Genomic DNA, 12,789 nt, shown 5'->3' on the forward strand with positions numbered 1-12,789 from the left:
TTGACGGCATGGCATGGCATGGCCTGGATAACTTCATCCTTTCTTTTTTTTTTATATATATATAATAATAATAATATTTGATGAGGATCCGTGTAGAATTTACTGAGCATGAATTAGGGACTAATTCTGTCGCTTTAAGGCAGATGCCCTCCATTCTAAGATGCCTTTTTGGAGAATCTTACACAGTTTGCAAGGAAATTCCTCGGTTTCTGTTTGGACAAAAACTTTCTTGGTCTTTGGCGACCGAACAAGGGGATTGAGATAATTTGATTGGTTTAATTAAATGCTATGTTGGATGGTGTGTGTACTGAGTGCACGAAATGTTATCAAATACATATCATTACTAAAAATTGATACCTGACAATACAATTCAATACCTTAACATTTGCAAGACTGATTAGTTATACCACAAATAGGCTGAACTTGAATTTCAGATTATGTTCAAGAAAGTCAAAATAAGAATTTATAACAATACAGATCACATGTCTGATTTCATTGTCTTATAAATGTTTTTGATATTAATATCTTTTCTTTTAATAAATAGATTAGTATAGACTGTGAATCAAAGATTCCTTAGCATTGTAAAGTTTAGTACATACATTAATTTCAAATGCAAGATCCAACCAGACCAGAGGGTTGAGATGGGCTGGGCTCAGCTTCCATTTGCCGCCACAATTCTTAGCCCAACAGCAGCAGAACAAGAAATTCACACAACACAGCAAGATAATAAGCCCAACTCATCTCTGTTAAGGGAAGAGCATTAACCACATACATGCATGAACGTGTGAAGGACTAGAGTTGGTGAGGCCACAAGAACGTCCCCATTGCATAAGCTCTTTTCTCCTCCAGACTACCATCGAAAGCCAGTCCATACTGCCCAAGAAGATTGTCCAGCTTCCACTCCTCCATCTTCTCGTAATCGCCCTTCTTGTAGCGTGGGTAATGAAGTGGCAATCGGAACGTGTACTTTACTTTTTCATGCCCAGTAATGTTCACAACTTCTCCACCAGCTTCGCCGTGAACACTGAAATTCTGAGTCAGAGTCATCGCCAGGCCGGCAAAGTATATTTGAACTAGAAATTATGAGGTTTGCGACAAACTGAAGGACATATATATATGTGTGTAAGAATCAAGGGAATGAATTCATTGCGTGAAGGGGATAATTAAAAGTCTTGATTGCTTGTGTGTTATTGGGGCAATTACTTGCATCAGACGTTCTTGCTTCTTGATTTAGGGTTTTGTCATATAAGTGGGCTGTTTGTAATGGTAATGCTTGTGAATTTGTCAACATAATCATATATGGTTGTCACAATTAAGTGACTTTCTGCGGAAGAAAAACCTAAATTTCGGCCTCTAGTGCCCATTTGCGTGTTATTATCCTACCTTCTTGTAATTACCAAGGCTATGTTCAAGTGATCACTTCTTACACAAGTAATTGTGCAGGATTAATTAAATTAAGAATTAAGTGTCCGACGAGATTAGACTTCGGAAATTTGGTATAAGAGGACGTGATGATTGTCAATTTTTTTTTTCAAATGTCGGCTTCTTGCAATTGTATGCACACATAATTGTTCGCTAATACTACAAGAATGTAACCCTTATTAAATAATTGAATGAAAATCAACGAATAAATATTCCACGATTAAATTAGTAACATTATCAAATAATCATGCAAATCATTAAATAGGTATCTAATTTGATATTCTAATAGAGTATTTACAAATTTAATTCATTTTACGTGAGCTTCGCACCTGCCCTTTTGAGACGATTTTGTGTGTTCCAAGGTCAAGAATTATTAATCTCAATCAATAACTGATTCAAATCAGGTGGTCGTGCAAGTCACTAGCGTTTTTAATATTACTTTTCCAGTTTGAATAAATTTTTTTTTGCCAAATCAAATTAATTAAATAATTAGTATAATATATTTATCACATAATCAACCATTCCGTCTAATTAATTTACTTTGATAAGACCAAATTTGGACTCAAATTTTTACATGTATATATCCACACACAGACACATTCACTTATATGCGGTTTAATGGTCTGATCCTTCATAAAGTGGGTATAGTACGTAGGGTGTGGACTCTATAGTTGAGTTTTAAAAACGTAAGTGATAGCGGTCCAGGCCTGGTGTAGTTAAGCGGAGGAAGAATGCACCCCTCCATATGAGCACAGTGGTCGAGGCGTCGTCTCATCGGATCGAAGCATTCCCTGTCACCTTCTGACCCATATAATACAACAGAAACCTGTTCAGGAGAGTACGTACGTATCCGCTCCTGCATACTTGAACCAACATCTTTTATTTTTCACTACTTTAATGTTGAAAGACTTTCACCTAATTTGGTAAACTTGAAATCTTACAAGTTTTTTAAGTTTGGTAATTATTATTCACATCTATTTGTATAACAGTTGTTTTTTTTAAAATTAAAAAAAAATTAGATGATTTCGACTTCAATTATCAACACAGTTAGGACATTATACGTTACAAAATTATTAAATTGGTTGCTTTAACAAAAAGGAAAATGAAGTAATAAAGAGGAGAGTAAATGCCAACTACTTTCAGTCAGCATTAATTGACTGGCGCCGGGAATGTTCTTTAGTGCAAAGATGAATGAATTGATATGCTGATATTACATCAATCTTTTTTTGGATTTAGTGTAATTATATCTAAATTTTTTATGATTTTAAAAATTATATTTATTACTCTTAATGTTTATTTATATTTAATTTTATTAACAAAAAAAATTTGAATGAAAATTCATCTTTACATCCATTAAATTTATTATTGACTTATTGCAATTCAAATAAATATTTTCTTGATCAAGTTATCCTTATACATGTGATTCACCTTTATAAAGGTTGTTTGGTTTGAAAAAATGTGTTTGGTATGTAATAAGGTAGTAATAAGTCAATTGAAAAACAAATATGAATTTTTATTTTTTTTTTATTAATATCATAAAATTAAGTGAAGTTTAACTAATGAAGTTATCTATTAGACAAATCTAATGCTAGGGATAATAAATTTAATTTTTCAAACTAAAAAAATTTAAATGTAATTATTTCAAACATCAAGAATAACAGTATAATTATTCATATATATATACATATAGTGTATCATAAAGCAACTGCATGGTTCAATACACGATGTGACCTACGAATCTAAAGTACAACGATGGTTAATAAACGCAATAAGACGTAAACAAAAGTAGTGTCATAACTGGAAATGATACACTCACTCCATCTCTTTCGGATGTCTTAAAACGAGTTTTATTTTTCAAGTATTAAATCTGTCATTTAAAAGTCAATAATTTAGTTTTATTCTAATAATTATCGTAAAGAGAAAATGTTGTAATTATATTTTGGAGTCATAATTTTGGGACATTGGCTCCAAAATTGGGATGAATGAATCCATGTGTTACGGGTCCTTTGAGAGGGCAGTAACCCTAATTATATTCAATCGTAACATGATATACCTCATTTTTTTAAAAAGAATAATATAGAAGTGTGTGAATGATGGATGATAATGTAAGAAGGAAAACAACTAAAGTGATGCACTGCTGCAATGATTAATCAACCTCCAAAACAACACGAGTGATCAAGGACTAATTAATAGTCTAGTAAAAAAAGGTGAGAGAGAGAGAGAGAGAGAGCTAACCCCCTACAGCAATAGCTACTCCTATTGAGATTGAAAAGATATGGCAATAAAGTAATTTGAGAGTAGTGCATGGTTCCCGACTTCCCGTAGTGCTATAAATTTGATAAATTAAGCGCTCTACCTACTAACATCACACAATAGACAGAGGTCTGCTCTCTCTCTCTCTACATCTGTTCTCTCTCACATTAATTAGATTTGTTTCCAGGTTTGGGTACACAGTTCCATTAATCTCAAGCGCATTTCACACATTCCCAGTCGTCTCTTCCCTGTGCAATGGGGTGATGAGGGGATACTGCTGCATGCATCATCATTCTAACACAAAATGCATATATATTCTAGACCTTCTTTAATTACAAGTCTATTTAATTAGGCTTTGTGTGTGTGTGTATCCCTGTTCGTGTTTTGTTCTTCTGCATTTTCGCTTTTTCCTTCTTCTTCTTCTTCAAGTTAAGTTTCAGGAGAGACTTGTAATTTTCTGTTTTTATGTGCAGGGTTAAAGGACTGATCCTGAGGATGAAAAATCTGAAAAGTAGTGAAGGTGGATGGAAGGCGTGCATGGTTAAGGGTTTTGCTTTTGTTTTTATGCTTCTTTTGGGTATAATATATATTACTCCATCTCTCTCTCTCTCTCTCTCTATATATATATATATATATATATATGCATGTATGTTTGGGCAATATCTGAATTCATACTGTGTGTTGATGATGCATATTGTACCACTTCAATATTTGCATTTTCTTTTTCATAAACAAAAATGGTACTTAATTATATGCTGAGGGCCTGGAAACGGAGACCAAAGAATTCAATTTCAATTCACATTTTTGTTTTTTCAAAATTAAGGAAAAAGAGGAAGATCGATCGACACAACTGATCTGAATGGAGATGGCAAATTCCGTATATGTTTTTGAAATGTTATTTATTTTGTTTTGATCCACTGATTAATTTTCTGCAACCAGGTGCATGCATGCTTCCCTTTATGTATGAGTTCCAACACTTTTCCAGTTTTGCCTTATATTTCTTTCTTGTGAAAGAAAAAATGAAATCAAATCATTTTCTTCTTTGCTTTATTTTGTTTTTTACTTTCTCTTTCGATGTCTTGTAATTTGAATCTCAAATTAATACTTAATTATATATATATATATATATATATGTGTGTGTGTGTGTGTGTGAATAGAGGACTGAGGCAGATAATTGTTATATCCAACATATTTCAAGTACTTAATTTGGTAACGCAGTGGTGGGTATTTATGGCGCATTGGAACCAGTTGATTATGAAGGTGGCAGTCATGAAGAACTACTCCTTTCCAACATAAACCATCATCATCATCATCATACACCCACTGCCAGGAAGCTACTCATCACTTCAAGTACTACTGATACAGCCTACGTCCAAACTCCATTTTCCTTTCATTAATTCCTAATCTTAACTAATTTGAATAAATCCTTAGTTCTCTCTCTTTTTTCATTTTAATTTTCCGACAGAACAAGACGATATTGGTGAAGGTGGTGGGGGTAATGACAATGACGGCGGAGATGGATCAATGAACCGGATCGGCACCGGTACAGGCCAATGTTCCAAGGACAGCATCCTGGTATTTCAAGGGGCAACGTCCCCGCTCCCAAACGGGATTCCCACGTACACTGTCGAAATCCAGAACGTGTGTGTGTCAGAGAGTTCATGTAGCATTTCCGACATCCACCTGAGCTGCGGGTGGTTCAGCTCCGCCAGATTGATTAATCCAAGCATTTTCAAGAGGATCGGGTACGACGATTGCCTTGTCAACGACGGGGAGCCACTTAATCCGGGAGAATCCCTTTCTTTCCAGTATGCCAACACCTTCATGTACCCACTTTCTGTCTCATCCGTTTCCTGCTAATTAATTACTACCTATATATATATATATTAACTCATAGTTAACTGTTAGTCAATCCTAATATATATATATATATATATATATATATAAATAAAGTGGCATGCATGTAGAGCTTCCTAGCCAGCCACGTACGCAAGTGTGTGTATCATATGTAAATTTATGCTAATGGAGTACTTATCATCTTTGTATTAGTAATTAAGTATTAATAAACGTTGCCCGTGTTTGTATTTGTAAGTCCAGAGCGTATGATGGGGAAGACGACTATCAGTCTAATTACCCTTTTTTTTTGCTTTATATATAACAAACTTTAATCAGCAAAAATATGGAAAGGACACTGATTGCTTTCAGTTTCACTAATTCTTTTTTAATTCATCCAAATTGACCATTAAGATCGGGCAACCCTTTAATTTATCTTTGAGTTATCCATTGAACGGTAGGTACGTAGCTTGGTTAAATTAAAACTGAAACAGTACTGCAGCTGTGTAAGAAAAGTGAAACATGGGAGGAGGCACAAATGTCAAATGTTGTTTAATTACCCCAAACTTGGTTAAATGGTGAAAGATTATGGCAGGTTTGATAAATGTAGGACAAGTCGCGCGCAGATAAGTTACCTTTTGTCTTCCATTAGACAGAAATGAGGATGTTCGCGCATCCTAACTGAAAACAAAGGTAAAAGCATCACTGCATCATACAGTGACTAATCGAATAATTTATATACCAATTACCATACATGTTACCAAGTCCATGCCAAACCATGATCCCCATCTCAGGTTTCCATTTGACTCCTGAACACGAGTAATTAGGGTATCTTCCTTTTACTATGTCAGCGTTGATTTTTTCAAGATACTTATGAAGAGAAATCGTCCATGACCATGCATGTCCCCAGTTAAGTATCATTAAACTTTTATGTCCATTTATTACTACTTTAGCCTGTCAGAGAGAAAACCCCAAAGATGAAGTTTAAATATAACAGTTCAATAATAGCAAGACTGTGTGCATTGCATTCCAAGTATCACACACTGCAAATTAAAGCGCCCACTGACTCAGGAAAATTGCTACGCTACCTCCTGACCCCCTATTTTTTCTTACTGAAAAAATATGAAAATTGACAAACAAGGGAGTCGGACCTGTTGCTATAAATTAGCACGCCCCCCCAACGCCACACTTCTCAGATAACATCAAACTAATAATTTGTATGTGGGTCTGAATATCACACACAAGATATATATATATACACACACACAGCATGAACTTCAAAGTCTGAATATCACGTACATTACTCTCGTCGTCATCATGTTTCCCTCTAGATCTCTTAAGGGTGTAGTCTGTATCTCTTAATTTCAACTATTACCATGATTTCCTACTACTTCAGGTTGTCTAGTATTTGGTTTGATTTCAAATCCAATAATAAAAGAATTGTAGGTTTTAAACTGTCACTATATAATAAGTAAATGGTCTTAATTGTAGACTCTAATATCCAACAGCCAAATGTACAATTATTGTGTAATTGCAAGATAGAAAATAAAAATCCAATCGACGATACGTATTTTAGTGAGCTCAAGCTAAATTTATAGCTTGCTTGGAATTTAATTGGATTATGTAATATCAGTACGGACATATTAGAAAGACATGAACAAGAAGAACAAGCAGCAGCCCGCGGTCTGAAAGCACTCTCTAATAGTTATAATCATAAGAAAAGTCAGACAAGCCAACCATAGCCGTCACCACTTGAGACACAATGAAAATGCTACCTCCAATAATGGTCAGGACGAGGATTGCAGAGATGGGATTCTTCAGCAACTCCAGTATAGGCTGCAAAAGAGTGTAAATAGCACCCGTACTCACCGTCAATGCATAGAGTGCATATCTCCTCATATTGTCCCAGAATTCTTCCACCAATGGGCCTTCCGGCCCCAAAGCCAACGCCTTGTGATCATCAAACCCCATCAAGAAAAGTGCAACCCCTAAAGACATAGCCCCAACTATCACCATTCTTGAATGCTCTTTTGAAATTAGTACGGGCAATTCATCCCATGTTGAAAATTTCTCCGACTTGGGGGATGTGACTTCTAGCAGGAGGGGTTTGTCTGTATGGGTTGTAATTCTTTTAGTTCTTGAATTGTAAACATTGGAGGATGATTTGGAGGGTGGTGAAGAGGGGTGGTAGATAAGCTTGGATTTGGCTTTCATGGGGATGATTATTGGGAAATTAACTCCTGGGTTGCTGACATTTGGGTGGTTCAAATGCAGCTGAAACCTCAGTGCCTTCATCTTTGATTGCAAGTTTGAGATCAGAACATGATGTTATGAGTGCCTGTCTTTGGAATTAGATGGGTGGTGGTGGTGGAGGTCGGAGATTGTTGATTTTCTTGCCTTATCTCAAGCTATAAAATGGGCCTGTGGACTAGAGGATAGTGGTGAATGTATTTATTCTGTGTAAGAAGCCCACTAAATAAATGGGCCTTTAGCTTTACTCCACTTAAGAGGCCCACGTAAATACAAATCTATTCACAATGGAACAATTTCAAAATTCAAGAAAGAGGATTTTAAGCTAAATACAATTTGAAAATATTTAATATTTTACTAAGTATTTTTAAAAAATTCTAATAATAATGGCTGAACTGGACCGACTCAAGATCGGCACGAATTAGCTCAGAAAAATCCGATTTAGATTCAACTCACTATTGTTCATGATCAATCCTGGGGTGGTCCCATATTTTTAATGAGCCCAATTCGATCTATTATAAATTCTAATGAAGTTTATGAACTATTTTGGTTAAGACCTAGTCCAGAACCCAACCAGGCTGTGAAATATACTTGTTATATTTTTATTTTTTTAATGAAATTAAGATTTTTTTTTGAACAAGTATTTAGATTTATCCTTGTATTTATGGAATAAAATAAATAATAATTAAATCACACAAAATATTATAACTAAAATATAATAGATAAGGCTATATAATGAATTTAAATAATAACTTGATGAACAAGCTTACAATAATAAATTTAGATGATAATAAATTCAAAAAGAACTTAAAATAAATTTTAAAAAAATAAATAAAAAGTATTATTGAATTAAAATATTGAAAATTTAAAAGTAATACAATAAAATAATGATTATTAGAATTTTAAAAATATAAAAAATCTGTTAGGACAATCAATTTAAAAAAATAAAATAAGATTTATATATCATGTATTATTTTTATTAATAAAAATTGACCGACTTAGGTCCAGTTGAGGATCAAGTGGTCCTGGACTGGGTTGATCCTAAACCCGATGGGTGTTAAATGGGTTCATCTGTAAGAGACGCGTTTATAATAGAGGCGGGTTATTAAGATTGGCGACTTGACCGTTGGCCACCGACGTCCGGCACCCGCGTTTTGGCTACTATATAAGAAGGGAGTTCGAACGCCGCGCGCTGTATCTATTTTTTGAATCAAGATCTCAAATTCTTTACATCAAGAGAAGGAAAATCTCACATCCTGCTCTCATGGTGATGATCGGAGAAATCCTCCTCTCAGCGATTCTAGGGTTCCGCTTAAACTAACGTACTAATTTGAAGTTTGTTTCGCTACGAACTATGTATGGATGGAGTTCAAAGCCTGCGCTGCATACCTTTCTTCAAATCAAGATCTTAAATTCTTTCCCATAAGAAAAGAAAAAAAGGAAATTTCAACTCCTGCTGTAATGGTGACGATTGTAGAAAGTCGTACGTTCTCTGGAAGATTCTAGGGTTCCGGTCAAATTAACGTTCTAAATCGAAATTGGTTTCGCTAGTATATGTGAATGGAGTTCAGATGCCGCGGTGCGTATCTTTCTTCAAATCCAGATCTCGAATTCGTTCCAATTTCATTCAAGAAAAGAAAAATCTCAAATCCTGTTGTCACGGTGATGATCGGAGAAAGTCCACCTCTCCACTCTTCTACGGTTCCGGTTAAATTATAGTTCTAAACCGCAACTGGTTATGTGTCTTTCTGGATGTTTCATCTTTACTTTTACTTTCTATGCGTATTTACTTGTTTCTAAATCATGGACCACCTCGTCTTTGCGAAGCTTCTGTATTAATTAAGGTAAACTACGACTTTGATATCTTCTCCCAATACGCTAGGAAATCAACCTTGATACATCAAGGTGTTCTTTATAATGGCTCGATTCGACATTTTTTGGGGAGAAAAAGGTAAAATAGGATTTAATAAAGTTGAGAAAAAAACCTCTACTAATGATCGTTTCTCATGAAGTCATTTGTTAGATAGAATTCCTTTCTTCTATTTTTCTTGTGTTGTGAGCAGAGGCTTGAAATACCATATTATGGGTTTAGCGTTGGAAGAAGAAATTGTATCACTTGCTAAGTTTGGAGAAGGGCCTATATGCATATGGGCAGACCTTGCTTTGGGATCTAACAAACTGTAATAGCTAGCTTTAATTTTGTAGTTAATGGTGGAGAATCTGGAAGTTTAGCTTCACGGGGTTTGCAGACTTGGATATTTTGTGTATTTGGGGTTTTGCCTACGCAAATTTATTGAATTTACATAGTTTTTGTCAAGGATTTTAGATGCTCTATACCTTTTGAATCATTTGAATTTTATGTTTTGGCCAAGTTTTTGGGAATAGATTTGATGTTGAGGCTTTGTGCGGCAGTGTTGTGGAGCAGAGCTTAGGCTAGAGTTCATTTTCTTGGTCCTACTAGGAGATACATAGTATAAATGAAGTTGTTTTGTATTGTAAAGTTAAGGACTGATTACATTTGGATTATGTGTTTTCTCGATTCAGCCGATTTAAGGACGTATCTATATTTTACTTTATACATAAATATGTGCCAGTATTTTCCTTTGAGATGCCTGCATGTGTTGTTTTTCTCTGTCCTGGCTAATCTTTAATATGTGCAAGTGTTGTAGTCATCACTTAGGAGGGATGTAGTTAGGCTTCAAAGCTGGACTTGATTCTTGAGGGTAACATAAGAAGACTGTGGAAACTCTAGTCTGCATGACTTACACCATTGGTTCCATTTCCATAGGTAGTAGTCAAGTCATGTAGATTTATCATAGATTCTTATTGGCATTGTCATGATTCGTGAGTGAAGTGTGCAGATAGCAGCTCCACGTTTGAAGGGCTGTTTTTTATGATCGCTTGTTGATGCTCGTGGGCAACTGCTAGCAGTACCGTGTTTCTCCTCTTCCGTATCTTCATCTACTGGAACTTATATTGCTGATGGAATTGTACATCCATGCAAATTATTTAGAAGTGGCTACTGATGGTAATAAGCACATTATTTCTTTATTCAGGGATGAGATTTTATAAGCTACTTATTTTTAATTGTAAATTAAAATTTTAAACACATCAAAAATATTTTTGCTTGGGAGCAGTTGTATTGTGTTTGAATTATATTAGTACGAATCTATGGATTTTGGTTTGCTTTCTTATAAGCTGTATTTAGATAAGAATTTATGGTTCAGAAATAGAAAAACTGAATTAATACATTGTTTCTTCTTATGGCTAACTACACTTAACCAATTTGAAAGTATAGAATGGATTCAAACTTTCAAATCATAAAAATAAGTAAGAATGAAAGAGAAAAATCTAATTAATTTTGGAATATTTGTCAAGTTAATAAATTCAGATATTGCATCACTCCATGATAAATAGCAGCATGGCTTAAATGAGGCAATCAAGTCGTGGGAATCATTAATTGAAAAACGCAATAATTAGGCAATCTAGCGTTTCATGGAAATAGAGAGAAATATTGGCAATTTCCTGTCCTCATTATTGAGACACAATTAAATTCATCTTATCGCACCCAATCTTATACCCTCATTATCATGATTTAATTAACAGCCAAGACTCCCAATTAAAATTAATGTAATTAATCTCCCCCATTTCAATTTCAGTACTATTATTTGTATATTCATTAATACTAAATTTAGTTATTAATATCTCAATGTAATTATTGTAATATATTGTAATTTTCCTACATTTACCATATATTTAAAAAATAAAAAATAAAAGAAAAAACCGAGAAGAAGAAGATGGAGCAGCAGCAGCCCATGAAAGACGGAAAATCAAAATGAAAAAGATTTCCAAAGTTTAGCGCAAAAACTCAAAAGTACGACCCACAAAGCAGCAGTGTATGGTACAGAGATGGCACTTGGCCTCAGCCAGCGCCCGCCAACGCCAACGCCACCGTCTCCGTCTCTTGTTTCTCTCTCATATTTATGCACTCTCTTCCGTTACTTGTTCGCTACTGTCATTTAACCCTGAACCGCCAAAAGCTGCCACCAAACATCCTACTCACCTTTTGTCTCTTTTCTCTGCGCTGAACTCATTCCCACCTGCTTTTTTCAGCTCTGTTTCAGAATTTTCTCCTCTGGTGTTTATCTGCACTCTTGTTTCCTTCTTCTTTGCCTTGTCATTCTTCCAGTTCTTGCGTTATAGCCCATAAGGTTCGTAGGATTCTGTGCGTTTATTTCATCAGTTTTGTGAATGCTGCTTTACTTAATCATTGTATGTGGATGGTGCTGAATGAACTTGGTCGAAACTGGCGGAAACCCATTTTTGATTTTGTGAAAAGATGCGATCTTTTTGTTTAGTTCAGGAATCTGAAGGTTGTTCTTTCTGTTTTGAATTCTTATTTCTCGTTTAGAATCTTTTCTAGCCGCTTTCTGAGCTTTATCTAATTGTTCATTTTTTTTTCTTTTTTGGTGGTTTCTTTTTGGTTTATTTTATTTCCATGTTTAGCAGAAACTATAATTTATTTAGGATTTTTGTAGAATTTTGGTTTTGTCGTACATGGTCTGGTGTAATTCTTGATGATCATAGCTTGAATTGCTCATTTCATGTGTCACTTGTGACATGCATGTCTGTTTAATGCTTAATCCTTTATCTTGTCCTCTTGATCCGGATGTTTTTGCTATATTTCTGGATGATCATAACTTGAACTGATTATTTCATAAAAGGGGTCACAGGTGAAATGCATATCTTATTTACAACACTTTGTCCTTCACTATGTTCTACTTAAAACCTGTTGGTGTTTCTGTGTTTCTTGATAATTTCATGAATGTGATCACATGCAAAATGCATGTTTTTTGTTTTCATTACTTAGTCTTTTGTTATTTTCTGGTTGATCAGATTGGTTTTGCAATAATTCTTGGTGATCATACCTTGAATTGCTTATTCTATGTAAAGGGGTCACTGATGAAATGCATGTTTTATCTCGAGCACTTAGTCTTATGTTCTGCTTGATCAGGATGTCTCACAATCAGG

The 12,789-nt window shown here is 34.8% G+C and overlaps 2 protein-coding genes across 5 annotated transcripts; one reads left to right on the forward strand and one right to left on the reverse strand.

Moving 5' to 3' along the window:
- LOC105175242 (TPD1 protein homolog 1) lies at positions 3,725-5,766 on the forward strand. 4 transcript variants are annotated; one of them, XM_011097626.2, is made up of 4 exons: positions 3,725-3,804; positions 4,149-4,252; positions 4,894-5,025; positions 5,141-5,766. In XM_011097626.2, the coding sequence occupies exons 2-4, from the start codon at positions 4,171-4,173 to the stop codon at positions 5,533-5,535; spliced, it is 609 nt and encodes a 202-aa protein (XP_011095928.1). In that variant the 5' UTR covers positions 3,725-3,804; positions 4,149-4,170; the 3' UTR covers positions 5,536-5,766. The 4 variants fall into 4 exon arrangements, with proteins under 4 accessions (XP_011095928.1, XP_011095926.1, XP_011095925.1 ...); XM_011097624.2 differs by lacking the exon at positions 3,725-3,804 and adding an exon at positions 3,916-3,981; XM_011097623.2 differs by lacking the exon at positions 3,725-3,804 and adding an exon at positions 3,916-3,935.
- LOC105175244 lies at positions 7,020-7,911 on the reverse strand. The gene has a single exon (XM_011097628.2). It carries the CDS (start codon positions 7,801-7,803, stop codon positions 7,207-7,209), a length of 597 nt encoding a protein of 198 aa, XP_011095930.1. The 5' UTR covers positions 7,804-7,911; the 3' UTR covers positions 7,020-7,206.

Source organism: Sesamum indicum, linkage group LG12 (genome assembly GCF_000512975.1).
Source record: "Sesamum indicum cultivar Zhongzhi No. 13 linkage group LG12, S_indicum_v1.0, whole genome shotgun sequence".
Taxonomy (NCBI): domain Eukaryota; kingdom Viridiplantae; phylum Streptophyta; class Magnoliopsida; order Lamiales; family Pedaliaceae; genus Sesamum; species Sesamum indicum.

Excerpts from the sequence above, each read along its gene's own strand:
- LOC105175244 (XM_011097628.2), bottom strand. The coding sequence starts at position 7,803 with ATGAAGGCACTGAGGTTTCAGCTGCATTTGAACCACCCAAATGTCAGC.
- LOC105175242 (XM_011097623.2), top strand. Across the intron at positions 4,253-4,893 it reads TGTTTTTATGCTTCTTTTGG|TGGTGGGTATTTATGGCGCA; the intron begins GTATAATATATA and ends TTGGTAACGCAG. Across the intron at positions 5,026-5,140 it reads GAAGCTACTCATCACTTCAA|AACAAGACGATATTGGTGAA; the intron begins GTACTACTGATA and ends ATTTTCCGACAG.